General features: G+C 34.0%; 6 protein-coding genes across 9 annotated transcripts; 2 read left to right on the top strand and 4 right to left on the bottom strand.

Moving 5' to 3' along the window:
* Positions 1-788: 788 nt before the first annotated feature.
* On the bottom strand, positions 789-4,248 carry LOC106396645 (CBL-interacting serine/threonine-protein kinase 8-like). Of its 3 annotated transcripts, XM_048744137.1 has the most exons (15): positions 4,026-4,248; positions 3,649-3,809; positions 3,503-3,565; positions 3,350-3,421; positions 3,163-3,270; positions 3,013-3,087; positions 2,881-2,934; positions 2,671-2,796; positions 2,377-2,466; positions 1,976-2,098; positions 1,716-1,859; positions 1,509-1,625; positions 1,357-1,413; positions 1,162-1,236; positions 789-1,060 (listed from the first exon to the last, which is right to left on the bottom strand). In XM_048744137.1, the coding sequence occupies exons 2-15, from the start codon at positions 3,805-3,807 to the stop codon at positions 959-961; spliced, it is 1,365 nt and encodes a 454-aa protein (XP_048600094.1). In that variant the 5' UTR covers positions 3,808-3,809; positions 4,026-4,248; the 3' UTR covers positions 789-958. The 3 variants fall into 3 exon arrangements, with proteins under 3 accessions (XP_048600094.1, XP_013692554.2, XP_048600093.1); XM_013837100.3 differs by having other exon boundaries at positions 1,743-1,859; positions 3,649-4,035; XM_048744136.1 differs by lacking the exon at positions 4,026-4,248 and having other exon boundaries at positions 3,649-3,994.
* Positions 4,249-5,629: 1,381 nt separating this feature from the next.
* Positions 5,630-8,483, top strand: LOC106396509 (F-box protein FBX14-like). The gene is made up of 3 exons (XM_013836916.3): positions 5,630-6,397; positions 6,464-6,965; positions 7,481-8,483. The coding sequence occupies exons 1-3, from the start codon at positions 5,856-5,858 to the stop codon at positions 8,270-8,272; spliced, it is 1,836 nt and encodes a 611-aa protein (XP_013692370.2). The 5' UTR covers positions 5,630-5,855; the 3' UTR covers positions 8,273-8,483.
* Positions 8,411-9,677, bottom strand: LOC106396510 (esterase CG5412). The gene is made up of 5 exons (XM_013836917.3): positions 9,332-9,677; positions 9,134-9,232; positions 9,001-9,042; positions 8,791-8,920; positions 8,411-8,714 (listed from the first exon to the last, which is right to left on the bottom strand). The coding sequence occupies exons 1-5, from the start codon at positions 9,551-9,553 to the stop codon at positions 8,515-8,517; spliced, it is 693 nt and encodes a 230-aa protein (XP_013692371.2). The 5' UTR covers positions 9,554-9,677; the 3' UTR covers positions 8,411-8,514.
* A 160-nt stretch (positions 9,678-9,837) lies between these two features.
* BNAC01G16300D (protein OVEREXPRESSOR OF CATIONIC PEROXIDASE 3) lies at positions 9,838-10,652 on the top strand. Its single transcript, XM_013836941.3, has one exon. It carries the CDS (start codon positions 10,023-10,025, stop codon positions 10,536-10,538), a length of 516 nt encoding a protein of 171 aa, XP_013692395.2. The 5' UTR covers positions 9,838-10,022; the 3' UTR covers positions 10,539-10,652.
* Positions 10,653-10,778: 126 nt separating this feature from the next.
* On the bottom strand, positions 10,779-13,993 carry LOC106396530 (bark storage protein A-like; the record flags this gene model as incomplete). The annotated part of the gene is made up of 6 exons (XM_013836940.3): positions 10,779-11,035; positions 11,119-11,298; positions 11,383-11,595; positions 11,687-11,842; positions 13,446-13,513; positions 13,672-13,993. Coding segments are annotated over 6 exons (1,116 nt in total), but the record flags the coding sequence as incomplete, so codon positions are not given.
* Positions 13,994-14,685: 692 nt separating this feature from the next.
* On the bottom strand, positions 14,686-17,071 carry LOC106396806 (bark storage protein A-like). Of its 2 annotated transcripts, none has more exons than XM_048744139.1 (6): positions 16,664-17,071; positions 16,428-16,495; positions 15,600-15,755; positions 15,284-15,499; positions 15,028-15,204; positions 14,686-14,934 (listed from the first exon to the last, which is right to left on the bottom strand). In XM_048744139.1, exons 1-6 carry the CDS (start codon positions 16,905-16,907, stop codon positions 14,752-14,754), a joined length of 1,044 nt encoding a protein of 347 aa, XP_048600096.1. In that variant the 5' UTR covers positions 16,908-17,071; the 3' UTR covers positions 14,686-14,751. The 2 variants fall into 2 exon arrangements, with proteins under 2 accessions (XP_048600096.1, XP_048600095.1); XM_048744138.1 differs by having other exon boundaries at positions 15,028-15,207; positions 16,664-17,063.
* Between the last annotated feature and the right edge of the window lie 10,007 nt (positions 17,072-27,078).

The following is a 27,078-nucleotide window of genomic DNA, read 5'->3' as shown; positions in this document are numbered from 1 at the left end:
AAGAGAGTATTTTTGTCATTTCAGGTTTAATTAAACCTAGTTCCAAAAAAAAAATCAAAAAAGGTTGTGGTTACCTTTGAACCCGTGTCCTATGCGATATTTGGAGATGGACAAACCACTAGACCACAACATTAGTATGGTTTAACATATTTAATATTTAATATATAACCCCTAAATGTATATAAATGCCCTAAAACTAATCTCCGATTTTCTCATCATACGCTAGGTCCAATCCGAGCGTACAAGGAAAGCTTAGCAAGTTCTTGAACATTGGTATATAGTTAGCTAAAACACAGTAATATTTCATCATAAAACAGTGATAGTTCACTATAGCTTTACACAATAGTGGTTGTGGAATAGAAATAAACTATGATAGATTATTAATTTGCGATTAGCTTTCCGTTGGGCTGATTTCTTGAACGTTTTCATCAAAAAAAGTATTGAACAAGTAGAATAAGAAGAACAAGAAGTAAATAAGCTTTCACTTACCTACTTTGATGTGTGCATAGTTTTGTACTCCTAGTAAATAAGAAGCAGAGTGATAGGCCATGGAGGGTTTATACAAGAAGAGTTGAAGGAAGAAAGCAATAAGATATTAGAGAGTAAATGGCGGGAGTTTGTTACAAGTTAAAATAAACAAATAATAGATCATTGTACTTGGACCTTGACTATAAAAAGACTCAATTGGAGATACAAGATAGGCTTAGAGCTCTGATCTGTAGAGTCTAAGAGGAGTGGCTGGGCGGTTAAACATCAATATACACTACAGTTCTTATCACAGAGCCAAGAAGCAAACGTAAATCAGGAGAAACTGTCGGAAGTTTTGTCAAACAATGCACAATCTTTATACGTATTTATAAATTAAACCCAAATCAACAAGCTTGTACATATTCATTCAGACTAAAGCAGTTAAAACACACACACACACACAGAGCTCTGCTTTACATAAGACATGGATTCAACGTCTCTTACTCTTGGTCTTGGTGACTCGATTTCTCACGGATGCATCTGGCGGCTTCCAGATGATGTCATCAAGCTTGCCACAAAACGTCTTGTAGAACTGCAAAACATTAACAAACTTGGTTTTTTACCACTATGAAAATGAGTCGCACAAAGCTCAAGGTGACCCTAATGGTTTTCATTTTTCTGCTACTAACTAACCTTGAGGTATTCTTCTGCATCTCCTGCTGCATTTTGGATGTCTACCATGAGAAATGTTGGTGCAACTTTAAAGACCTTCAGGTTTCAAAATGATTAGTCAGACATGCAGAGACCAAAGTTCAAAAAAAAAAAAACAAGGATTGGTTTTGAGTGACGTAAGAGTAGCTGAGTAGGTAAAGTGTTAGAGAAGTTTACTTCTAGAATGACGGAGAAGTGAGACGACTTATTTGCAGATAATCCTTCTACTCTCATCTGAAAAGTGAAATAAGGTTAACATCAGTTAAGTGCTTGATGAAGCAAATGCAACAGATGAGAATGCTTAATAAACTCTTACTCTACTTTCTTACTTTGTAGTTGCGAATGTGAGTCTTGAAGCCCATGGACTGCGACACAACTTCCATGCTTGAAAGAACCACGTTTGCTGGCTTGTGTGAGATGAACCTTGTCTGATGCTTCATGGATTCCTATCAATACACTTGAAATATTTTAACGCAGTCATTGTAAAACATAGTGAAATGATAAATAACGACTGAACAAGGAAGAGGAATGCACACAGCGGGTAATCCCCAGAGCATTGTCACCTTTCCACGGTCAAAAAGAGTTGCAAGGTTCAGGCCTTGAGACAGAATAATAAGGTCAAATGCATTTAGAGTCAGTGGACCCGTGTCGCCTGTTCCAACCTGTGCTTCTTTTCGTTCCTGAAGTGAAAACGTATTGTGTCACATAGACCATTAAAACACATGCTTTACTATATACACATGCCAGCCAGCAAAACAAATGGGGGGGACAAAGAACTGTGCCGAGAAAACCCTACCTCCGGATCATCAAAAGCAGCATATACATCATCCAGGTTTACATGTTCGTAATCAATAACTTGTACAGGAGTGTAATCCTTTGCGAACCATTCATCTTTCCTGATTTCAGCAATTGTAATTCGCTGCAAATAGAAGAGAGCAAGGCTACATTTGTCAGAGTTTGAATCTTGAGATGAAAAGTTAAACTGTAAACAACTTCACTTGAGAACTATGTGACGCAAGGCTTTGAATTGGAAAGTTATCCATACTGTATAGACCTTCCAAACAATCCAGGATAGTGATGGAAAGATTATATTCGAGTGTAGATACGAATGAAATCATTGGTCAACTATTGTAGAGTAATCTAGATATCTAATACATCTCAAAAACACACACAGAAGCTCTGGAATCAAAAACTTACAGTTTCAGGATTTGGATCCAAAATTCTACGGATCAAGGCCTTTGCTCCCAAGGCAAAATATGAGGGGCAAGAGAAGTCAGCATTGTCGATCTGCAAGCAAAATGTGGAAAGAAAAGGAAACCTTATTAGAAAGATAGTACAGAGGTCACTAACAAGCACACAACACGTAAGATTTACAGAGAAAGATCTTGATAAGGTTTGTCACAGTGAAGTGAACAAATAATTCGATCATGACAAGACACTTTACAAGAGGAAGTATTAATATTCGCAGAGCAGCAATAGTAGAGCCCATGCCTTACTGTATAAAGTAGGGAGATCCATTTCATCAAAGGGAAGATATCCTGCCATAAGAACATAAAGGATGACCCCACAGGACCATACATCTGCCACCGCACCATTGTAACCCTTATGACTCAGAACCTATCCCAAAACAGAGAAGACCATATGAGCTACAATATAAAAACATAACTAAGTTTCACGGAAACATTGTGACATTTGATTTACCTCAGGAGCAACGTAGTTTGGAGTCCCACAAGTTGTCTTTAGGATGGTAACTCCCTTCAGATCAAAGTAAGATAATTAGTTGACAATAATTCAACTTGAAAGCAAAAACAATAAACTGAGAACAGCCATTACTTGCTCTGGTAATGCACTGAGCCCAAAATCAGATATCTTGAGATTTCCTTGAGAATCCAGCAGAAGATTCTCCGGCTGCAATTGACAGCAGAAACAATCAGATTTCGTTTGAAAAGATTGTTGATAGTCGGCAAAAAAAAAAGAAACAACCTTAAGATCTCTGTGGTAAACCCCTTTACTATGACAGTAATCAACACCATCAATAAGCTGATGAAAGTACTTCCTAGCTTCAGCTTCACTAAGACGTCCATTACGAACCTGCAACATAAAACAAAGTGAGAAACAACGTCTTCTTCCAGAGATCATTCACCTTGAGTTGAGAGGCAAGGTAACTCACAATCTTATCAAACAGTTCACCACCAGTAATATACTCCAAGATGATGTAAATCTTAGTACGGCTCGCTAGAACCTAAAACATCAAAGAATCAATCAAACTTCCATATGAAGAAGCAAAGATATAAACTTTAGAGGAAAAGAACAAAACTTTAACCTCGTAGAGACGAACAACGCAAGGATGGCGAACAAGTTTCATGATCGAGATCTCCCTCTTAATCTGATAATTACAAATTAAAAATCTCAAGAGACATAATCAAATCTCAGACAGAAGAGAGAGAGAGAGAGAGAGAGAGAGGGAACCTGATCAACCATCTTGCGTTTGAGGATGGTGTTGCGATCCACGATCTTCATGGCGACGCTCTCGCCGGTCTCAGTGTTCTGAGCGAACTTGACTTTGGCGAAGGTGCCTTCCCCGATTGTTCTACCTAACTCATACTTTCCTACTTTTCTTACCACCATCTCTGCTTACCAAAACCTCGATATCAATTTCACTGCATTTCTCGAGTTGTATGTAGAGAGAGAGGAAAGTAGATGATTCTTTTTGAATTTTTTAGAATTTAATTAGGACGACAAATACACAAGAGAGAGTAGATAGATATGGAAATTAATAAAAATTAAGAAAGCTTTTAATTCAATAGGAATGTCTTTTTACTTTGAGAAGAAAAAAAAGGAGAGACCTTTTTATTTGAAATGGCTGAAGCGTGGTGCCTTCGTGGGTGAATCCACGCCGGCCGCAACACCGGCTAGAGGAGAAGTCAGAAAGAGAGGACTTTTGACCAAGAAGAGAGGAGACGTGTTTGGCGACTACTTCTTTTTATTGATTGGTTTCCACCTTTTTTGGGGTCAACATTATATCCCAGATTTTCACACTAAATACGACTCTCTTTAGATTTAGAAATAATTAATACCACTCCTAGTACACCTGTTTATAGTTTTTTATGATTGATTTTGATTTTTTGGTGGTAAATTTACCAATATCTCCTCCTTTTAGCAATGCTATTATGAAAAAGGGAGTTTTGGAAGTTTATTTGAAAAGATCCCATATTTCAACAACTGCCTTTTGAACAAATTTAAGAAGCATACTTGAAATTTATGAAAGTTGGCCTTCTGTAAAAAGCATATCTTCAACCCCATCTAATTGAGATCAGCAACTAAACCCCAAATTTACCTTCCATCTTGGATTCTTTTGCTTCTTGTTACTATGGGCCATACTATGACATACAACAGGCCCAATCAGAAAGCCAGAACCTTTTTTTTTTTTTTTTTTTAACTTTTACTACCTTTGTCCAAAAACCATTTGCTTATTTAGATCAAAACACTACAAGTCTTCAAGGAATATTAGATACAAATTTCTGGTTCTATCATTTTGTCTTTCTCTTTTGATTTATGTCGAGGATGAAGTTGAACTCTCGATCTCATACAATCGCAAAGGTTGAATGAACTTTAGATAGAACACAAAATCAAAAGATCATTAGTAAGTTTCACTAGAATCTCGGGGTATCCGGGAGATGAATTTGTGTAAAATTTGTAGATCGTAAAAAATTGATAGATTTAAAAGTTACGTGGATTGTGAAAAAATATATATCTTGACTTATAAAATTTTATCATGACTTTTTAAAATTGGTAGAGATTTCATAAGTTTGTATTAATCCTTTCTATCATTCTTTCTAAATCATTTAACATGATTTATTTTTTGCAAAATTATGTTCATTTATTACAAAGAAAATAATAATGATACATATAAAATTATGTTAATATGATAAGATGAATATTATATTAACAACTTTAACCATATTATATGTTTGTCGTGTTATTTTAGTTTTTATTTAATGATGGAAATTACAAATATAATTAGACAATAAATTAGATATATCAAGTTATTTTGGCTATTTTCTGTAAAGATTAGTTACTTACATAATAAAAAAGCATTACCACTAATGAAAATTTACAATTTTCATAATATCTTTCTAAAATAATAAAAACTTGAAAAATCCATATTTAATGCATCAGCATTAGCAATCATACCTCTTAATTATTTCGACTAAAAGACATTTAGCAATCATGCCTAGAAAAGAAAAAAAAAAGCCTGTAAATGTAAATAATGTTATTAGGTGAATGAAATCCTACAAAAAAAAAACAGTTAAATTCTTCTAATTATGTTCAGACACAAATTACATGTCACGTCTTAGAAAAAAGACGCATCTTTAAAAGTAGATAATATTTACCCTTGTCGAGCCTAATATCAACTATAGGGTTGGTAAAACTAAAAGTAAGCTACAAAAAATTAAAGTTTGCTTTTTTTTCTTCTTTAATGGAGGAGAAACAGTCACAAATAATGGAGGCGAAGTGGAGAAAGAGAGAGAGAGACCAAACTCCAAGACAAAGCTTCTTTTTACCTTCCTGTCTGCTCTTTATCTGAATCCGAGTTCTGGATCAGGACAAGAAGAAACTGATACTTCTTGAAAGAAAAAAGTTGGAAGATTCTTGTTCTTGATCATTTTACTTAAATGGCAGAAGAAGATCTCTCGGAGATGGCCAAGGATGTTGAGCGACATCTCAAGCTGGATCCACCTGAGTCCTCTTCGCCGCCGCCGTGTCCATCCCACGTCCTCGAGAACGTTCTCGAAAACGTGCTCAAGTTCCTCACCTCAAAACGCGACCGCAACGCCGTCTCGCTAGTCTGCAGATCGTGGCACCGCATCGAAGCTCAGACCCGATTCGAGGTCTTCATCGGCAACTGCTACTCCCTCTCTCCCGCGCGTCTCACTCGCCGCTTCACGCGCGTCAGGTCGCTGTTCCTCAAAGGGAAGCCCCGGTTTGCTGATTTCAACCTCATGCCTCCTGACTGGGGAGCTCAGTTCGCGCCTTGGGTTGCTGCGACGGCAAAGGCTTACCCTTGGCTCGAGAAGGTTAGTTTGAAACGGATGTTTGTAAGTGACGATGACTTGGCGCTTCTCGCTGCGTCGTTCCCTGGGTTCAAGGAGCTTGTCTTGCTTTGCTGTGAAGGGTTTGGGACTAGTGGTGTTGCCGTTGTTGCTAACAAGTGCAGGTAAACTCTCTAGATTTTGTTTAGATTGAAAAGTTTTGGATCTTTAATAAACTTAATTTGTTTCAGACAGCTTAAAGTACTTGATCTGATCGAGTCTGAAGTGACCGACGACGAGGTGGACTGGATCTCTTGTTTCCCCGAGGGCGAAACCCATCTGGAGTCTTTGTCTTTCGACTGTGTTGAATCCCCTATAAATTTCAAGGCCTTGGAGGGGCTTGTGGTGAGGTCACCGTTCTTGAAGAAGCTTAGAACCAACAGGTTTGTTTCACTTGAAGAGCTGCATACGCTAATGGTTCGAGCGCCGCAGTTAACGAGTCTTGGGACTGGCGCATTCAGTAGTACACACGATGGGGCTCAGGGTGAACAAGAACCGGATTATGCATCTGCATTTCGTGCTTGTAGATCATTGGTTTGTCTATCAGGGTTCAGGGAGTTGACGGCGGAGTACCTCCCGGCTATATCTCCAGTTTGTGCTAATCTCACCTCTCTTAACTTCAGTTATGCTAATATATCTCCTGATGTGTTCAAGCCCATCATACGCAACTGTCATAATATCAGAGTCTTCTGGGTATGTAGCCTTCTTGATCTATACTACTGCATTTAGGGCTTGGACTTTGAACCGAACCAAACTGAAATTTTTGGTTAGTTCGGTTAGGAGTTTGGTTCGATTCGGTAGTTCTTTTTAAAAGTTTGATTTTCGGTTTGGCTCGTTAACCGGTTACTTCGGTTTGGTTCGTTAACCGGTTACATAGATTTTCTTAATAAAAACAACAAAGAAAACTATAACCAAACCATACCAAAAACCCAAACCGAACTAATCAAATTTCAAACCAAACTAATCGAAATTATCCGAACACCAAACCAAACTTTATTTCGGGTTAATTCGGTAAGAGTTGTGTTGAACCAAACCAACCGAAAGCCAAACTATCAAAACCAAATTACTCGAACTACCCTAACCCGCAGGCCTAACTGCATTGGTTTCTGTAGCATGTTTTAGTTAGGCTCATTGTATAATTTAGTCTGATATCTAAAGAACCGAGGAATTTGAGTTAAATGTGTATCTTATAACCTTTTATCACGCAGGCTCTTGACTCTATATGCGATGAAGGACTACAGGCAGTAGCTGAAACATGCAAGGAGCTCCGTGAGCTTAGGATTTTCCCTTTTGATCCTAGTGAAGACAGTGAAGGTCCTGTCTCGGGATTAGGCCTCCAAGCAATTTCAGAAGGTTGTAAGAAACTTGAGTCTATTCTCTACTTCTGCCAGCGGATGACAAATGTAGCTGTGACAGCCATGTCTGAGAACTGTCCCCAGCTTACCGTGTTTAGGCTTTGCATAATGGGTCGCCATAGGCCTGACCACGTGACAAGGAAGCCAATGGACGATGGATTTGGCGCCATTGTTAAAAACTGCAAGAAGCTAACCAGGCTTGCAGTATCTGGATTACTAACGGACCAAGCCTTTAGCCTTATAGGAGAGTATGGGAAACTGATACGTACTCTATCTGTAGCTTTTGCAGGGGACAGTGACATGGGTCTGAGATATATCCTCGAGGGGTGTCCTAAACTAGAGAAGCTTGAGATCAGGGACAGTCCCTTTGGTGATGTTGGACTGCGCTCTGGTATGCATAGGTATAACGAGATGAGGTTTGTTTGGATGTCGTCATGTAGGTTGTCCCGGGGAGCCTGCAGGGATGTTGCTCATACTCTGCCTAGTGTGGTGGTGGAGGTGTTTGGGTCAGATGATGATGACGACGACGACGAAGACGACGACGACGACGAAGACGACAATGCAGATTATGTGGAGACGTTGTACATGTATCGGTCCCTTGATGGCCCAAGGAAGGATGCTCCAAAGTTTGTAACAATTTTATGAAGACAAGCTTAGAGAAAGCAGCAGCTGAACTAGAAGAGAATGCGTGTCTGTATGATTGTTTGTACCATTTGATTTGATTGTCTCCCCTCTATTTTGGGATTTGTCTTATACCAAGAAAGAGTGAAGAAGAGGTTGTTGTGGAAGTCAAAGAATGAAACTTTTATTATTTGTGTGTAATCAAGAATATGATTTTACAGCCATTTCACGATTATTTTTTGTCTACAAGAATTATTGGTTATACATTACATTATAAGATCTTCACCAATCTTGACTTCTTCCTCCATCAGCAGATGCTCTAAGGTGTCAATGAAAGCAGTAACTTTCTCCAAGCTCTTCTCATCAAGCCTTGGGACCGTGTGGCCCTTGGGATGATGGACCACCACCGGATTCTCGAAGGAATCTATCAGCTCAGTTCCGTAAGGTTTCAAGAAATCAGTCTCCCCTGCAAAGAAAAAAACTCAATTTTTCACATTGAAAATTGCAAACCAGATATACAATTTAGTAGGTGATCAAATTACCTAGAAAGTGGAGGGAGGGAATGTCCATGGTAGACGAATACGCATCCTTCGCGACATTGGTGGATTTGAACATAGCTCCTCCAATAATGATGATAAACTTGATCTTTGGTACTTTCTGGAGTGCAATGCCCTGCACAAAAAAAATCGAATATGATGTAATGTGATCAAAATAATGCATTTCCCAGCGCGAAAGCAACACTACTGACGTACCTTAGCTTGCAGTCCTGGTAATCCTCCAGACAATATTGCACCCTGCAAAATTAACACAGAAATACATTATTAAATCTTATAAAAAAAAACTGTTAAATGAGAAATGAAGCACAACTTTGAATGTGTTGATTACCTGAGAAAAGCCGATGAGACCATCAAAGGGACCAAGCTCGATCATACGATCCTCTAAATACTCCAAGCATTTCTCGAAATTCGTATACTCGTTAAATTCCTGAAATTAAATTATTTTCCAACTTTCAATTACACGAATCTCAAAAGCCCTTTCTCAAAAAAAAAAAAAAAAAAAAAAAAAAAAAAAAAAGAAGGAGACCTTGTTAAACTGGAACCACTCGTAATAAGGAGGATCGAAGATGCCTTCGACATCAGATTTGCCTTGACAAGGGAACGGCGCGTCGAGGAAAACGAGATCGAGTCGGTCAATAACAGATTGAGGCCACTTGTGAAGCTGAATCTTCATTATCTCTCCGCTCGTACGGAACCCATGGAGACACAGAAACCTTGGCTTCCTCACAATCGTCCCTTCGTTTCCCATTTCTTTTGCACAAAAAATAAAAATAAATAAATCACAGTTTGTGTTTTGTTTGCCTTCTCTGTCTTTATAGAGCTGTGTGTGTGTGTGTCTCTCTCTCTCGTTCGTGGTTCACATTTGACCAATATATACTAAATCCTTTTTTAATTTAAAGCACATGGAAAGAACCAAAAATGTCGTCGTGGGGTTTCAGAAAAAAAAAAATCAGGTTGCTTTCTTACCTGATTAGTTGGCAGTTGTTGGTTGAAATCGATGGCTACAAAACAATACTCCCTACCAGAATTTTCTAACGGACGGTTAAGATTAAAATCTCATCACACGGAAATTTGGAATCTGACATCTTGTCCCCCGCAAGTTAGATCCGTGTCGGTCCAAGAAATCGAACCGGTTATTATTAAACCGGAATTTTAATCTCTACATCGTATAAAGTCAGTCAAACCAAAAAAAAAACAATTTTGATGGAAGAAGAAGGATGAGGAGAGGCAAGGAGGAAGACGATGAGGTTGAACAGTTGCTCCAAGCGGCTCAAGACGAGTTGATTCTCAAGCTCTCCGTCGATTCTCATGCATCACGCTCCAGACCTGATTACCTCAATCCGGATCTTCACTCTAGATTCCTCGCCCTCAGATCTAAACCTTCGCAGCAGAAGAAGAATAAGAAGACGACGGAGCAGAAACGGCGGCCGGTTTCTCCGCCGAAATCGAAGGATGTTGAAGAAACGCCAGACGATCTCATGCTCAGATTCGCCGCCCTGAAGAGTACTCTTCCCTCCTCCTCTGTTCCGCCGTCAGTTCTTCGTCCGGGTGAAATGGGAGATGAGGCTGATGAATTAGGAGAAGATGACGAAGTTGAGAAGCTGATACAGTGGGCTGTAGACGCTGCTCGTCTCGATCCTTCTCCTCCCTCCGATGACGATGATGATGATGATGATGACCGGAGTTCTGATAGTGATGATGAGAATGGTTCAAAGAGAAATGTCAAACCCTAATTGTAGCAACTCTGCTCTTCCTTGTAAGTTTATATACATCCGTTTAGTCACACTTGTTGAATCCACCCTCATTTTTTTTTTTTTAAATCAAGATTGAGTTAAGTCTGCATCGCATTCAGATTATCTAATCTTTGAACCTGATCAAGATTTTGGGATTGACCTCTCTAGAAGGTGATATAGTGGGAGTCTTTAAGTTCTGTAACGCTGAGATTAATAAGTATTTGCTTTGTAAGAAGAAGCTGAACATTGAATACTTATATTTGATATAAGAGAATTGCAGATTAAATCACTGATAATGATATGATAATATTGGCTACACTTTAGGAGTTAACGTTGTAGTTTGACGGTAGCTTCTTGATGAACTCTAGAACAGCTTTGGCAGTGTTTGCTGCAGCCAAAGATCCAAACTTTCGAATAGCATTAGTTCCTGTTTGTGCTCCAGCTAAATCTGATAACCCCCTAATTACAATTACTGGATACCCATTTGACACGCACGTCTGGTAAATTTCAAAGCAGAAAACAAACAAAATGAGTATAAAGAATGATTCATAAGTGTATCTATAAACGCTGAATACATTACCATAGCCACTGCAGAACTCTCCATGTCTGAGGAGGAAACCTCAAAAGTATCGTATAAGAAGTCTCTGTAGACTGCATTATCCACAAATATATTAGCAGTTGCTGCCTTTAGTCCAACAACCAGTTTTGGTTTCTCTGGAAGACACAAACTTGCATTCACGCACTGCAACAGCTCCATCTTCTGCAACCACAAACAAAGAATGAACTGAGATTAACACTGGAGCGGTTATTTTGTTTTAATCAATATATCATTTTTAAAAGAAACCTCTAGATCAGCTGCAAGATGAAGCCACTCTCGAGTTGTATTGATCCAAAACACGTTCTGAGGTGAATTGATGTGACCAGTGACTGAATACAGTTGCTCGTGACCGTATCCAAGACTCCCTAACATGTTGTTGTTGCCATCTCTTTGTGGAACATTATAGTTCCCAATATCTAAGTACGCTTCATCGTCACCTCCTTCTGCTTTGTCTGGATTCTGTTTCACTCGAATGCAACCATAAGACAATATATGTGAAGAAGAAGCTATTGATTTTATATCAGCATCAAACTAGTAAATTTATATATACCAGCCAATCCCACAAGCCAGCATTGGTGATTTGATTAGGAATGCTAACGTCTCCTATGGACATTGAGTTGTTTATATTTCCTGCAATCCCAAAATGCACAATCCCTTTCACATCGAACAAGTCTATCATTTGTTGCGTTGCTGCTGCTGCGTTAACCTGCACATTTTTTTCTTATTAACTTATAATATCTATGTCCAAAAAATAAAAATGACTCCTGAGGTTCCGTTCTTCTCTGTTGGGTTTTCTATTGGTTAGTCTGTTCTTCGGACTTTGGGTCGTTTCGTTTGGATTCGGTAACATGTGCCGAATAAAATTTTGGCTTGGTTCGATTTGGTTAGTTATGCTTTCGATTAGTTTTTTTTTTTTTTTTTTTGCATAACAGCTTTAGATTAGTTAGGCTTTATTGGTTCAAAATATATATATATATATATATATATATATAATTTTTCGTAGAATTTTAAATCACTAATACAATTGAGAACTTACATATATATATTTTACCAAAAAAAAAAAAAAAGAGAAAAAGAGAAAAAAAAAGACTTACATATATATATAAAATGTCAAAATTGATCTGTTTGGTGGTGCTAAATTGAACCGAAAACTAGATGAAAATTTATAATATTGCTGATCAGGTCACATCTCCATAAACAAACCAATCCCTCAAAACTTTCTGTTAATCACATGGCTAAAAGCAAGAGAAAAAAATGATGAAATAAGTTGTTTTTGGCAAAATATGTATTATATATATTTCTAGCCCTAAATATCAAACCTATATTTTTTTGAACACCAATATTAACCATATATTAAATGGTTAGATTGTTATTTTGAATGGTCATACATTCCAATTTCACCTTGTCTGGAATTATTTTTATTTTAAGATTATAAACTCCAAAAACAAATTAATAACTAAAGCCAAAAACTTTCTGAAAATAGAAACAGTAAAAGGCTTCCTCTTTTATCCGGATTTGCTTCGTATGTTACGGATATCAAATTTTTCGATTTGCTTTGCTTCAGAAAAATATGGATAACCGGAAAATATATAGATATTTGCGGATATTTACGAATACTTACGGTTATATCATTTCGTTTTAGTTAATGCAAATAATCTAAAAAAGAGATAAATTTGTTCTTTAAAATATTTTTTGCATGATATATAAAAAGACAATTATCTCAAATAGCTATTTTTAAGTTTTTGTCACAAAAATAACCGTCAAGAAAGAAAATGACCAAAATAACCATTTTTTATTTTAATTTTTTATAATATTTATTTTAATTTTTTTAAATTTGAAACACTATCCCTAAAACCCCACCCCTTAACTCTAAACCATAAGTCTAAATTAATTAACCGTTTTACCCTTTAATAAAATTTATTTTGGTCATTTTCTAATGACAAAAACTTTAAAATGGCTATCCTAGAGAATTTCTCTATATAAAATATAAAATAAAAAAGCAGTGAAACTATACGTTTTAAAATTTTAAAATTAGTAATAAGAAAGACAAACTTAAGAAAAATTTATAGATATCATAAATAATTTTTCTCTTTTTTATTTTAATATTTTTATACAGCTGTCGGAGCAGATATCCGATTTTTTTAAATTTTAGTATTTGTGATTTGCTTCGTTTCTAACGGATGTTGTTTTTTAATATTTGTTTTGCTCCGAACCTTTATTGATATCCGTATTTTTCGGATTGAACCGAAACAAATAAGAGATCAAATCAAATTTAACGGATAAAATGCATAACCCTAATAGTGACTCACCATTCCTCTCCCACATCTGACATACATAACGTTCTTTCCATGAATCTTTCCTATCAGAAAACGTCTACCTGCAATCATTTCATTTGTCTCACACAGTCAGAAACTTATTCACATTTACATCTCAAAGGGACTTGCTTCCATTGACCCGAAACAAAAGAATCTCTCAACCACATAAAGCCTGAAAAAGAAACCAGTTCAAGTGGCAAATATTAAGCTAAGTAGATACCAGAGAGATCAATGAACGGGTGATTAGGATCGGGTCTGAATTCGACACTGTCCAGGAAAGCATCTTCTTCTGTCTCAATGACCGTCACGAGACCTACGTAAGGTCCTTTGCGGTTTACTTTACGGATGGTAGTGGCGGTTTTTAGTTTGTCTGCAGATGTGGCTGAAGCAGGCAAAACGTGTAAGGAAGAGATGATGATGATGAAGAGCAGAAGAATGTGGTCCAGGGATGCCATTTGATTGGTGGCTTTGTTATCCATATTAAAATCCCAGCTGATGTGTACGAAGCATATATAGCACGAATAAGTTGCTATATATGTTATTGGTCAAAAAAAATTTGCTTGATATTAATAGTCAAATTATTCTCCGGAATCGAAGATTGGATTTAAAATCCCCTCATGAAATTTGTCATATCCATATAATGAAATTTTGGGTCTAAAATATATATTAAATTTTATAGACAAAACATTCATTTACATATATTTTGTGTTTTGTTACATTAACGCCCGTGCTTCAATATATTAGATTACATTTCAAAAGTATTATATAATTAAATATTTTATTAACTGATATATTTTTCGTATTTTTATATTTGATCATAACAATTTGGTTCTTTTAAGTTATATACATCACAATTCTTTTATTAGCTTTGAAGGATTTATCAAACTGAATATTTTAGTATGAACAAAAATATATTTATATCTATTTCATGAATTTTCAAGGTTTTGAAATACATACAAATATAAATATATATTGTGAAAGACTACTCTAGTTGAAAATTTCCTAATGTTGATGGTATGGCCTCAACGCTGACGTAAGTCTGTATCACCCCCAGTCCCTGTAGGTTGCAATCACATGTTATTAATGTTATGAAGATTGAGCCATCGGATCTGACCCTCTAGAAGGTGATCAGTTGGTTGATATTAACTAGAGGCATGTACCAATAGTGACAGTCTCTGATAAATAAAAATGTTTTTGCAACGCTGAGATTAAGTGTGTTCGACTGAAGAAAATCTGAATAGTGAACACTTATTTGATAGAAGAAAATTACATATTAAATCACTCATTTTGATAAATAGGGCTACATGTAGGAATTAAGGTTGTAGTTTGGTGGCAGCTTCTTGATGAACTCTAGAACAGCTCTTGCAGTGTTAGTGGCAGCCAAAGATCCAAACTTCCGGACAGCATTATCTCCTGTCTGTGCTCCAGCTAAATCAGATAATCCCCTTATTACAATTACAGGATACCCGTTTGACACGCACGTCTTGTGAAAGACAAAACAGAAAAAGAAACAAAATGAGAAACTGAATGATTCGAAAGTGTATGTAAGTGTATGTATAAACATTGAATAAACTACCATAGCCACTGCAGAACTCTCCATATCTGAGGAGGAAACACCAAAAGTATCGTATAAGAAATCTCTGTAGGCTGCATTATCCACAAATGTATTAGCAGTGGCTGCCTTTAATCCAACAACTAGTTTTGGTTTCTCTGGAAGACACAAAGTTGCATTCACACACTGCAACAACTCCATCTTCTGCACCCATAAAATGATTAGCACTGGTATATACTATTCTTTTGTTTTAATCAATATATATATCATTCTTAACAACCTCTAGACCAGCTGCAAGTTGAAGCCACTCTTGAGTTGTATTGATCCAAAATACTTTCTTAGGTGAATTTTTGTGACCAATACTGACTGAGTATAGTTCCTCGTAGCTGTATCCAATACTCCCTAACATACTGTCGCTGCCATCCCCTTGTGGAACAGTATACTTCCCAAAATCTAAGTATGCTGCATAGTCACCTCCCTCTGCTTTGTCTGGATTCTGTTTTTACTCATAACCAAATCATGAGTTAATATATTAATTAGGAGAAGCAATTAATTATATATCATCAATATCAAACTACTATGACTTTAATATATACCAGCCAATCCCACAAGCCAGCATTGGTGATTTGCTTAGGAATGCTAACGTCTCCTATGGACATTGAGTTGTTTATATTTCCTGCAATCCCAAAATGCACAATCCCTTTCATATTGAACACATCTATCATTTGTTGTGTTGCTGCTGCTGCGTTTACCTGCACATTTTCTTGTTAGTAACCGAAACTATCTATGTTTCATAAAAGAGTGTCAGATTTAACAGTTCACATGAACTAAATAGAAATTAAATAGACTAATATATGCCTCTATGAATATACTACTAACTATTAGAGGTACAATTACTATCCGGGTATAATTAGCTCCAAATTTTTAAAAACGATTTGATTTTAAAATATAGTAATAAATGAATCCTTATATTGTATGATTTTTATATCAAATTTGATATATTATAGTTGTTTTAACAATATTGTACTATTTATTTCTTTGTTTTATTTCTACGGTCCACGGATCCTGTAATATCAATATGCTTAATATGTATATATTTTCTTAATATTTCAAGTAACCGAAAGCCACAAGTGGATATTTTCTAAATCTGGATCCAAATATGTGATTTTCCATGATATCCCATCTTTTCTTACCCTTATTAAATATATTATCATTGATTAAATTATTATTTATTAGTTGTACTTGTACCTACGTTGACAACTGTTAGTCAAAACATATAATTTTTTCAAAAACAAATTTTGGGAGTAGTTAAATAACTAGAATAGTTTATGTTATAGAGAAAGATCATATTATTACGTATAGCTAGCCTATTTAGTATGTTATCTTTTTAAATTGTACTATATAGGCTAGATTTGGTTACTTACCATTCCTATCCCACATCTGACATACACAACCTTCTTTCCATGAATCTTCCCTATTCGAAAACGTCTACCTGCAATCATTTCATTTTTCTCACAAAGTCACAAAACATATTTACACTTACACATCTCAAAGTGACTTGCTTCCGTTGGCCGGTAAGAAAAGACTCAACATATAAAAGATATCTATTCAAGAAGTGGCAGTTATTAAGAAAAGCATATTTATATAATTATATATATACCAGAGAGATCCAAGAAGGGATGAGCAGGATCGGGTCTGAAATCTACACTTCCCAGGAAAGCATTTTCTTCAGTCTCAAAGACCGTCACGAGACCGATGTAAGGTCCTCTGCGGTTGACTTCCCGGATGGTAATAGCGTTTTTGAGTTTGTGTGAACGTGTGGCTGAAGCAGGCAAAACGTGTACGGTAGAGATGATGAGGATGAAGAGAAGAGGAAGACAGAGAGTGTGGTCCAGGGAAGCCATTTGATTGGTGGTGGGTTTGAGATCCAAAATCCCAGCTCATGTGTATGCATATATAGGCATATAGCATCCAAGTCAAACCATCTACGAGGCTCAGATGAGCAGAGACTAGTATAATATGTTTCGTCTTCCTCGTGATTCCCGTTTTGTTATCTTTTTTGTAAATAAACTAGGGGACCATCCTTTTGCAAATAAAAAAAAAAAAAAACTAGGGGACCATGAACCGGTAGTAATCTTTATATATATAAATAAGAGTTTATTTGTGAACCAGTCATATTTCACCAACAAATTAAATATATAGCGTTGATTTTGACGTTATTAGATCTCATAGCATTTATGCAATATTTTCCCAGTTTTGTCCTTCTTTTGAACCAGTTGCCAGTAACAGAAAAAAAATTGTGATCAATATTTGTGGTGATTATTGGGGCATGGTCACTGCGGCGGTAATGGTTATCGGAACGGTGATTTTGGTTATCGCACTGGCGGTGGTGGTGACTACAAAGATGATGACAATGTCATGAATGATTAAGAATGAAACAGAGGTTGTCAATCCAAAAGAAACAACCGTGTTTCACACAAAGATTACTATGACTGCGATGATCGGAGAAATATATAATGTTATGGAAGAAGATAAACAAAGTAGATAGAATAGATCATTCTACATATTGTATAGTTCATATTAATGAAATTATAAAATGGTTTAATAATAGTGGCAGTAATGTTTATCCCACGTCAACCCAAACCTTCCATAAACTAAACCCAAAACACTAATCACTAAACCCTAAAAAAAAATATAAACCCTAAACTAAATATCAAAATATGCACACAGTACATAATATGAAGCATTATTAAAATAGAGTAGTAACAAACGAAATAGCATAGTACATATTAATGTTCAGATTTTGAAAAGTCTATGATTACAGTGAAAGATGTAATACTTATCCCAAAATCAACTCAAACTTTCCATAAACTAAACCCTACACAATAATCACTAAACCCTAAACGAAAATATAAATCCTAACCCAATACCAAATATGCACATAGTACATAATATGAAGCAGTATCAAAATAGAACAGTAATAAACGAAATAACATAGTATATATTAATCAAATTTTGAAATGTATATGATTATAGGGAAAAAAGTAATGATAACCCCAAAGTCAACACAAACGTTCGATAAACTAAACCCAACACAATAATCACTAAACCCTAAAAAAAAATATAAACCATAACTCAAAGATCAAAATATGCACACAATACATAATATGAAAATAGTAAAAAACAAAATAGCATAGTACATATTGTTCAAATAGCATAGTACAACGAAAATTTACATGACAAACGAGGAAGCCTCGCCGTAACACCATCGTGGTCTGTATATTTCAAAAGCAGAGATGACATATCTAGCATATATTATGGATTTGGAGATGTTTGTAATGGCTATATAATTGGAGATGATCGTATTGTAACGGTGACAAAGGATAAGTGGTGGTAGTTGATAATCGAAGAAGAGTAAAATATATTTTTCTCTTTCATTAACCGGAAAGTAGAGGTAATATAGTATATATTATAAAAATAATGGAGGTACTTTTTTTTTTGGTTAGTTACTTAATTATTGTTTTTTGTGGCTATACATCTATATTTCCTTATAAATAAATGTAGACGGCTGCACGTTTTTAAAAATACCAATAATTAAGATATAAATTGTAAAAAATATCTTCAAATTGTTTTAAAGAACAATTTTAACAATGGAAAAGGGGTCCAGTCTCTTGATAAATGTCCATTGACTACAAGAAATATGTGTTTTGATAGCAGTAGAGGATACCGTTTTTTGTCTTTCTGCTATGGTTGACATATCCTTTAGTTTTAGATAGCGTTTGTATATTTGGAAATGATAGAGTGGTGTATATAAAAACGCTATGATATCGTATTTTTAATAGCACATAATTAAAAACGCTATATTTGCATTTTTGAATCCCTAAACCCTAAACGAGGTTTCAACCCTAAATTCTAAACACGAACTTTAAACTCTAATATTCTAACGTCAAATCTTAAATTTAACCTAAAATATTAAATATTAACTCAAAGTTATATATTTTCATAAATAAATCTCAAATCTCTAAACCCTAAACCCTATACTCAACCTCTATTTTAAACTCATAACTTTAAATCTAACCCTAAATAAAAAAGTTTCAAACTTAAATCTAATTCTTAAAATAAATTCAAATTTATTTTCAAATCTTAACTTAAAATCTTAAATCAACACCCTCAAACCTTTAACCCTCAAACCCTATATATATCATACCTTAAACTAATCACATACCTTAAACTCTAACTAAAAATCTTAAAACTATAATATTTTTTATTATTTAACTTCAAATCTTAAAATGCTTATAAAAGCGAAATCTATTCATTTTGTTAATCTTAATTTTTTTAATCGAATTTGTTAATCTTAATTTTATTTGACTTAAATTGCTTATAAAAGTGAAATCTAATCATTTTGTAATTTTATATCATTAGCTTTATAATATAAATGAATAACTTAATTTTATATATAAAATACTCAAAATATATAATTAAAATTACAAAAAATAAATATTAATTTACAAAAAATAAAAACACTTCTTGTAAGAATACCAAGCCATTGATTAACATTAAATCAAAGGCCACAAATCAGTTCTTTAGTTTTTTTATTCTCTCTTCTCATTGGTTAACATATCAATCCTTTAGTTTTCTTATCTCTCTTCTCATTGGTCACTTTTTCAATGACAAGGATTACAATTTTTAACCATTGATTATTTCTGATCTAAAGGCCTAAAATCTCTCTCGTAGATCTCATCTCTTTTTCTTGTCATCTCTTTCATTCTTCTTCCTTTACAAGTTCACCATCAGACTTAACAATATTCTCAAACGAATCCGATAACCCAACTCCACCCTCATACCCAGCCAAACCTCTCCCTTTCCAACCATTAGCGTCAGGATCGAGACCCAATCACCAGATCTACTCCTCCTGCGTTACAATTGGTGGGAGATGTAGCTGTCGTCGTCGGCGTTGTTCTTACACGGAGCTTCGATGTTGACCGTACAAGCATCTTTGTCACAAATCTGGATTGGAGACAAGCTCAAATAGTGACGAACCGGAATGGAAGTGCGCCAGAGGTGAAGGATGAGAAAGCGGATGCTGAGGCGGAAGCACGACTAACAGAGGCAGAGGCGGAGGCGCGAGTAACGGAGGCAGAGGCGGAGGCGTGACGAAAACTGATGCAGAGGCGGAGGTCATGGAAGAACACGACGAAGAAGGTGGTGGTGCGGCTGGATAGGTTTAAATTAATTTTGTTATTAGGTTTTGTTATTATGTTTAGTTTATTAATTTTGGTTTTGTTATTAAGTTTAGTTTATTAAAATTGTAAATCATATTTTTGTAAGCCAGTTTAATTATAAATAAATTTAAATAATAAACAAAATTTTAATATATAAATCAGTTTAAAGTTTTAATTATTTTTTCTTTTTTAATTAATAGCTAAAAATAAATAAATTTTAAAATAAATAATTTTAGTGTAAATAATGGCAAAAATAAAATACTATTAAAAAAATATTTAATTGCATACAATAAAACGCTATAATATATAATAATAAGATAGCAGTGTGAAAAACCGCTATCTAATGTGTCTGACCTATTATGACGGACAATGATACAGCGCTTCATAAACCGCTATCGTATCGTTAGATAGCATTTTTCGTCCGCTAAGAAGAGCGTTTTTTCTCGTAGTGATTAAAAGTGGTTACAAAATATTCCTCATGCGATTGTCATTTTTCACGTTCTACGCCACGTTAAACTTCATTGTAATTGTATGCGTTCATGTTCTGCTAATTACAACTAAAGAGGCAACACGTCAATGACTATAGAACCATAGATACCATAATTAGTTTTAAGTGACCAAAAAGATTTCCCTAAGTTATTTAACTTCTTTAAGCCAAGAAAATGTAGTTAGAATCTCATATATATTATTTGAGGATCTTTTAAAAAGTTATAACTTCAATTTTGTATTAATTACAAAATAAACTTACTGATGTATCATTTCTAAACTTTTTCTTATTGCTTATGTGACACTTTTATAATGAATCTATACTTTTTCTCCCTAGAGAATTTCAATATTATTACATCAAAACAGTCCGCGTGTATATACATAGTTATAAATATCCCTATATATTAAAAGAGAAGCATTATAACATTTTTTGTAGACACGTGTCATCACCACAATCATTCTTAGAATCTTTAGAAAAATATGTTGATCCATCAAAATATATAATAAGCTTTTATTAAACTAATCATAAATTAATTATAAATGTTCTTCATTGTTTCTTTAAATAAAAATAACGGAATTACCAAATGTGGCTAAAGTATATATGATAATTAATGATTTTGAATAATAAAGATTTGATAAAAATTAATCTATTCTCTATCGGTTTTTAAATTTTAACATATTAAAATAAATTAAACAACCACATTAACTATATAGTAAAAATTTAGATTTTTCTGTATATGTTATATTTTGAATTTTTAAAAACGAATATTAATGACTAAAGTTGTCAAAAATCTCACATTGAATTTTTCATGGTTTAAATTTTTTGTTATAACAAGATATAAATGATTACAAAATTATATAATAAGAAGTCTCATTTAATAAATATTAATATTGTTTAAAATAAATTATGTACCATATAAAAATACATATGTATTTTAATTTCTAAATTTGCTTTGATTTTTTTTTTATAAAAATTTTGAACAAATATTGACAACTTAATATTTAGTTTTAAAACTTTTCATAATGTTTTTAAAATTATAAATGGTTAAAACTATTAAACATCCCACAAAAAAATTATTATCGGTGATTCAAAATTTTTGTTACAAAAAATACAAATGATCAAAAAACAATATGAGTATAAAATATTATTTAACAGATATCAATATTAAAAATGTACTATATATCTATGTTAATTAATAAAATTTATTTATGTGTTTGCACCAATTTAATCATATACGTAATATTTACTGAGTTTTTAATTATCAATATATAATTAGTCAATAATACGTAAAATAACATATAATACGTAAAACTAATTAATATAATATTTATTTCGCGCAAGGCGCAGGTCTTAACCTAGTGATTATATTAAAGTTAGGTCGTATGGCCATTACAAAATTAGGGGGGGTTATTGGTTTAAGAATTCTAAAGGAATTATAAAATTTTGAGAATCCATTGTTATTGGTTTACAGATTTAAAAAGTCTTATCATAATCCATTGTTATTTGTTTAAAGACTTTTAAATTCCATTCAAATCATTTGTTATTCATAAAATTTAGTTATTATGGATTTTATCATTCTAATGAATTCTATTGTTATTGGAAGGTGAATTCCTTATGTTTTTACTCATAAAACTAGACTTTGAAAATATCATCTATTCTCATAAGATTTTTGAAATCTGTGTAATAAGAAAAACATGCACATATTGCAACTAAACTCATGTTAACACACCAAACCAAACTCAATAATGGTGAATCAACTAAACTCACATGATCTGTAATTCATTATATTGTTATAGTTTCTTATTCGATAAAACAACCGTTTGATTCAATAATGATGAAGAAATCAAACTCACATTGATAACAAGAATGGTGTTTCAAAAAAATCACAAATCACATAAGTCAATGACTGATTATTATCATAAGAAAACTATGAACATGAACACACCAATCATAACACAAAGTACCATAAAATTTATGTGTCTACGTGAACACACCAAACCATAATATCAATAAATAAATTATAAAAGTCTCACCATCAACGTTGACTTCCATTTCCTACTGCATCGGCCCACATATTAGAAGCTATCATATTTCTCCAGTTATTAGCATACTTTCGTTGCTGAGATTCAAGAATACCTACTTCTTCAGTGCCTACTTCTCCATATTCTTCTTCTTCTTCACGGTTTTCATTGATCATTTCTTCTGGAAAAGCATCTGATCGGCACTCTTTACGTAAGAAGTTATGCAATCCATCACATGCCAAAACTAACTCCGCTTGTGTCTTAAAAGAGAAAGGAGGAGCAAATTTAAAAATCAGAAACCGAGATTTGAAGATACCAAATATTCTCTCGATCACATTTCTTAAATACGCATGCCGCAAGTTGAATAACTCGTTCTGGTTACTGGGATCACGACCTTCGCCCGTAAAATCCTGTAGATGATACCGAGTACTTCTAAATGGAGCTAAAAACTTCTGACGGTTGGCAAACCCACAATCTGCTAAATAAAATTTTCCTACAAAATAAACATTACAGAATTACGTGATGTTTATATGTATATGGTTTACATCGAGATTTTGTTTTTGGAAATGTTCATAAGAGATTGTTATACATTTCCTTATAAGAAGAAATATTTTGAAAATAATATATTATGCAAATCCATAAAAAGCAATAAAATCTACGAAAGTCAATTCAAAGTATTTCATAGAAATTTGAAGAATATTTGTTAACTCTACTTGACTTCTAAGAATCTGTCAACTTTTAAAATCACTTAACTCTTTCTAAATTCTGATTCCAATAACCCCCGTTAATTTAAAGCTTCGTTACCATCACGATTTGTGTATTGTAATCGTCTTTTAACCATTAAACAAATTCTAAAATCTAATCAGTAAACCCTAAAAAAAAATATAAACCATAAACTCAAATATAAACCTAAAACCTAGATAGAATGAAACAAAATAAATAACATAGTACATATTGGTGAAATTATGAAATGTCTATGATTGCATGGAAGAAGTTAACGTCCACCATAACCATACTTCTCCACCTTCTAAATACTAAACCCTAAACTCTAATCACTAAACCCTTACCCAAATATAAACCGTAAACCTTAATATAAATCATAAACCCAAATAGAATGGAATAAAATAAATAACATAGTACCTATTGGTGAGATTATGAAATATATATGATTGCAAGGAAGAAGTTAATGCCGACCCAAAACCATACTCCCTCACTTTCTAAATACTAAACGCTAAACTTAAATCACTAAACCCTAATCCAAAGATAAACCCTAAACCCAAATATCAAAATTTAAAAAGTACATAAAATTTTGTAATATTAAATTATATTATGTAATATTAAAGAAACATCATATGAATACCATTCGACTCAACATCACATTGTATTCTGTTTTATCTGATGCCATAATAAATTCTATTCCATTTGCGTTTAATATACTATTTCTCTTTACAAAATCATATACACATCAATATAAAATATGGAAAGGTCAATACATTCAATATTGTTTGTCATTCACAACAATAAAAAAATAAGTGTATCTGACGACATTGGTGGAGATAGTACATGCAACCGCATCGGAGAAAAGAATTTTGTTGTTGATTCACTAGATAGAAGAGAAGAACATACGGTCATAGAATTATGAGAAGAGGGACAATTGCGGTAGAAACAAATACAGTAGTTTCGATTGTATAGATGTAGGTGATCGCCACTGAACAAGTCTTGTCACTCGCCACACGAGTCTTCAAAACTCTATTATTCACCACAATCCTTCACCATCAACAGAGACAATTTCATCAACAATTCCATAAATCACAGAACATCACATATTAAATTATAATTAATAATTATGTGGCGATGTCAACGCACATTATTTTTAAACTGAAAACCACTTCAATAACATATACTATACTATTAACATAATAATTACTATACTATGCGGGCAGACATCTGTACTACAACACAGTCACCCACCACAATATAATTTATATATTATGGAAATAAACATCTATACTGCTCTATTTACTTATATATAGTATATTTTATTTACAAATTCACACAAACAAAGTAATAGAGGTTGACATAGCTATCTTCATCGGGTCTATTCCATGTATATACACAGTCAACTATATTGTCATGCAAATGGAATACAAGCACCATTTTCTTATAAACAGAAAATCCCAAACTTCTGGTTTTTGTACTTTACAATATCAGATTCCGACATACGATGAATGGAAATTTAGAGAATTTAAGAGTAGTAAAACAACTTACATAATAGGCAATGTGATTTTGTTTTACCGCCGTTACGGTGCCGTCTTACTCAGGCCTTTTGTCACCTACCGAGCCTTCGATAATGGTCTTCTTCTCCACAAACTCACCAAGAATGTAATCGGTGGCGTCTTAATCGCTAAAATATGAAGATGAATCTATTGACCTTTCCATATTTTACCATTTGCTTTGTTAGCTATGTGAGAGTAAGTTAAGGCCACGTCTTTCTTTCAGAATCACTTGTTATTAATTTAGATTATAATTTTTTTTGTAGGTTTTACCGGTTGAATGAAAGGGTAGGATGGCAATATTATAGAAAAGACACACTGTGTATCGAGATCCAACTAAAACCTTTTAAGAGTCTTTGTAAGAGATCATTGCACATTTGGGGAGATGAAAACAATTCCATGATGGTGGGGAGATTCCTTTATATCTCTTTCCTCTTCAATGATCTAGCAATTTCCATTGTACTTGGTGAGTAGATCTTTCACTTAGAGTTGTGGTACTAACTAAACTCATCGGTGGATTGATGATTCTATACCCTGACTATAGGTGACTAAAGACATTGTGTGAAGCTTAGTCGCAATTTCGTTTTATTGATTGCATATTTGTATTCCATGATCTAACTTGTATCTCTTTCCTAATTCCTTGTGTATTTTCTATTAGTTGGTTTTCAACTATATTAACTAAGAAAAATTCCATACGATAGTTTTTTTTAAATTTTTGTCAAAAAAATAACACTTAAAGAGAAAAATGATCAAAATAAGTTTTATTAAAAGGTAAATATACATTTATACTTTAGGGTTAACTAATCTAAATTTAAGGTTTATAGTTAAGCGGTGAGATTTTGAGGATTTGGTTCCAATTTTTTTTAAAAATAAAATATAAAAAATAAAAAAAATTCAAAATAAAAAGGGATTATTTTGGTCATTTTCTTTCATGAGAGTATTTTTGTGACAAAAACTTAGAAATAGTTATTTGAGAGAATTGCCCATTAACTAGTGATAATTTTAATATTTCTTTTTTTTTTTCTTTCTATGCAATAAAACTTAGGGTAATTCTCTCAATTAGTTTTTTTTATTAAGTTTTTGTCACCAATATAGCCCTCAAAAATGAAAATGGCTATTTAGCTGATATATGATGTTTCTAACACCATTATATGTGTGCTTTGAGCTAAATCTCAATCCTAATTCGTGCTTATTTGATATCATTCCAGGTTTGGAACAGCTGAAAGATCAAAGAAGAGAGATCCATGAAGAAAGATACTATTTTGGGATACCCGATGCGGAACAGCCGATCAGACCAATCCGAAGGGCGTTCCCGAAGAGAACAAGCGGCTGACTGTTCCCGATCATTAAGGAAACTTCCAATTTCGGGAGTTTGCCCTAAATTCTATCTCTCCTCACTTCTTCACCAGCGCCTCCATATAAAAAGCCTATCCTATCACTTCTATGAGAACACACTATTTTTTTGGCAAGAAACCTAGAACTACCTGGGCGATTTAGCAACTTGTAAGGGAGAAGGCTCCATCTCTCATTTTCACGAGAAGATCATCCTGAACCCTTGTTCTTCCTACTCTATTTTATATATGCAATATTATTCAGCCGTCATGTCTGTGTCATCCTGCATTATGATTGAGTAGTCAGCTAGCTTGCTTAGGGTTTTAGGGTGTCTATCGCATTCATATTGATCTTATTGCTTGCATTGAATTGATCACTTAATGTTCGATCTTAAGTTTAATCACCTAGCTATCCTCTTAGGATATGAATTGACATATATTGAATGAGCTTCATATCCCTAATCAGCGAGAGTAGATATTAGGGTATTAAGTGAAATAATCGGACCTATCCTCTAAGGCTCGCGATCGGATCTTGTTCCAAGCGATAGCTTAGGAATCGAGACCAATCAGCGAAGGGGCCAGTTCCACGATAGTGGATTGTCCTAGCCGAGTAATCCGAGTTCTAGACTGCATATCAACGCATTTGTATAGTCGTTTGGTTTAAGCTCTGACACCCGATGAATAACCCTAAGCTGGCTTTCATTAAATCGAATTCTATATTTAAGTGTTCTTGTTACTCGT

This window comes from Brassica napus, chromosome C1 (assembly GCF_020379485.1).
Source record: "Brassica napus cultivar Da-Ae chromosome C1, Da-Ae, whole genome shotgun sequence".
Taxonomy (NCBI): domain Eukaryota; kingdom Viridiplantae; phylum Streptophyta; class Magnoliopsida; order Brassicales; family Brassicaceae; genus Brassica; species Brassica napus.
This window is presented reverse-complemented; position numbering and strand designations above follow the sequence as displayed.

Coding starts and splice junctions, on each gene's coding strand:
- LOC106396645 (XM_048744137.1), bottom strand. CDS start 3,807: ATGGTGGTAAGAAAAGTAGGAAAGTATGAGTTAGGTAGAACAATCGGG. Junction 3,566..3,648: donor AACGCAAGATGGTTGATCAG/GTTCCCTCTCTC, acceptor TGTAATTATCAG/ATTAAGAGGGAGATCTCGAT. Junction 1,414..1,508: donor CTCACATTCGCAACTACAAA/GTAAGAAAGTAG, acceptor TTCACTTTTCAG/ATGAGAGTAGAAGGATTATC.
- LOC106396509 (XM_013836916.3), top strand. CDS start 5,856: ATGGCAGAAGAAGATCTCTCGGAGATGGCCAAGGATGTTGAGCGACAT. Junction 6,398..6,463: donor GTTGTTGCTAACAAGTGCAG/GTAAACTCTCTA, acceptor AATTTGTTTCAG/ACAGCTTAAAGTACTTGATC. Junction 6,966..7,480: donor ATAATATCAGAGTCTTCTGG/GTATGTAGCCTT, acceptor TTTATCACGCAG/GCTCTTGACTCTATATGCGA.
- LOC106396510 (XM_013836917.3), bottom strand. CDS start 9,553: ATGGGAAACGAAGGGACGATTGTGAGGAAGCCAAGGTTTCTGTGTCTC. Junction 9,043..9,133: donor GTCTCATCGGCTTTTCTCAG/GTAATCAACACA, acceptor TTAATTTTGCAG/GGTGCAATATTGTCTGGAGG. Junction 8,715..8,790: donor TCCCTCCCTCCACTTTCTAG/GTAATTTGATCA, acceptor TTTTCTTTGCAG/GGGAGACTGATTTCTTGAAA.
- BNAC01G16300D (XM_013836941.3), top strand. CDS start 10,023: ATGAGGAGAGGCAAGGAGGAAGACGATGAGGTTGAACAGTTGCTCCAA.
- LOC106396806 (XM_048744138.1), bottom strand. CDS start 16,907: ATGGCTTCCCTGGACCACACTCTCTGTCTTCCTCTTCTCTTCATCCTC. Junction 16,496..16,663: donor TCCCTTCTTGGATCTCTCTG/GTATATATATAA, acceptor AAATGATTGCAG/GTAGACGTTTTCGAATAGGG. Junction 15,500..15,599: donor CTGGCTTGTGGGATTGGCTG/GTATATATTAAA, acceptor GAGTAAAAACAG/AATCCAGACAAAGCAGAGGG.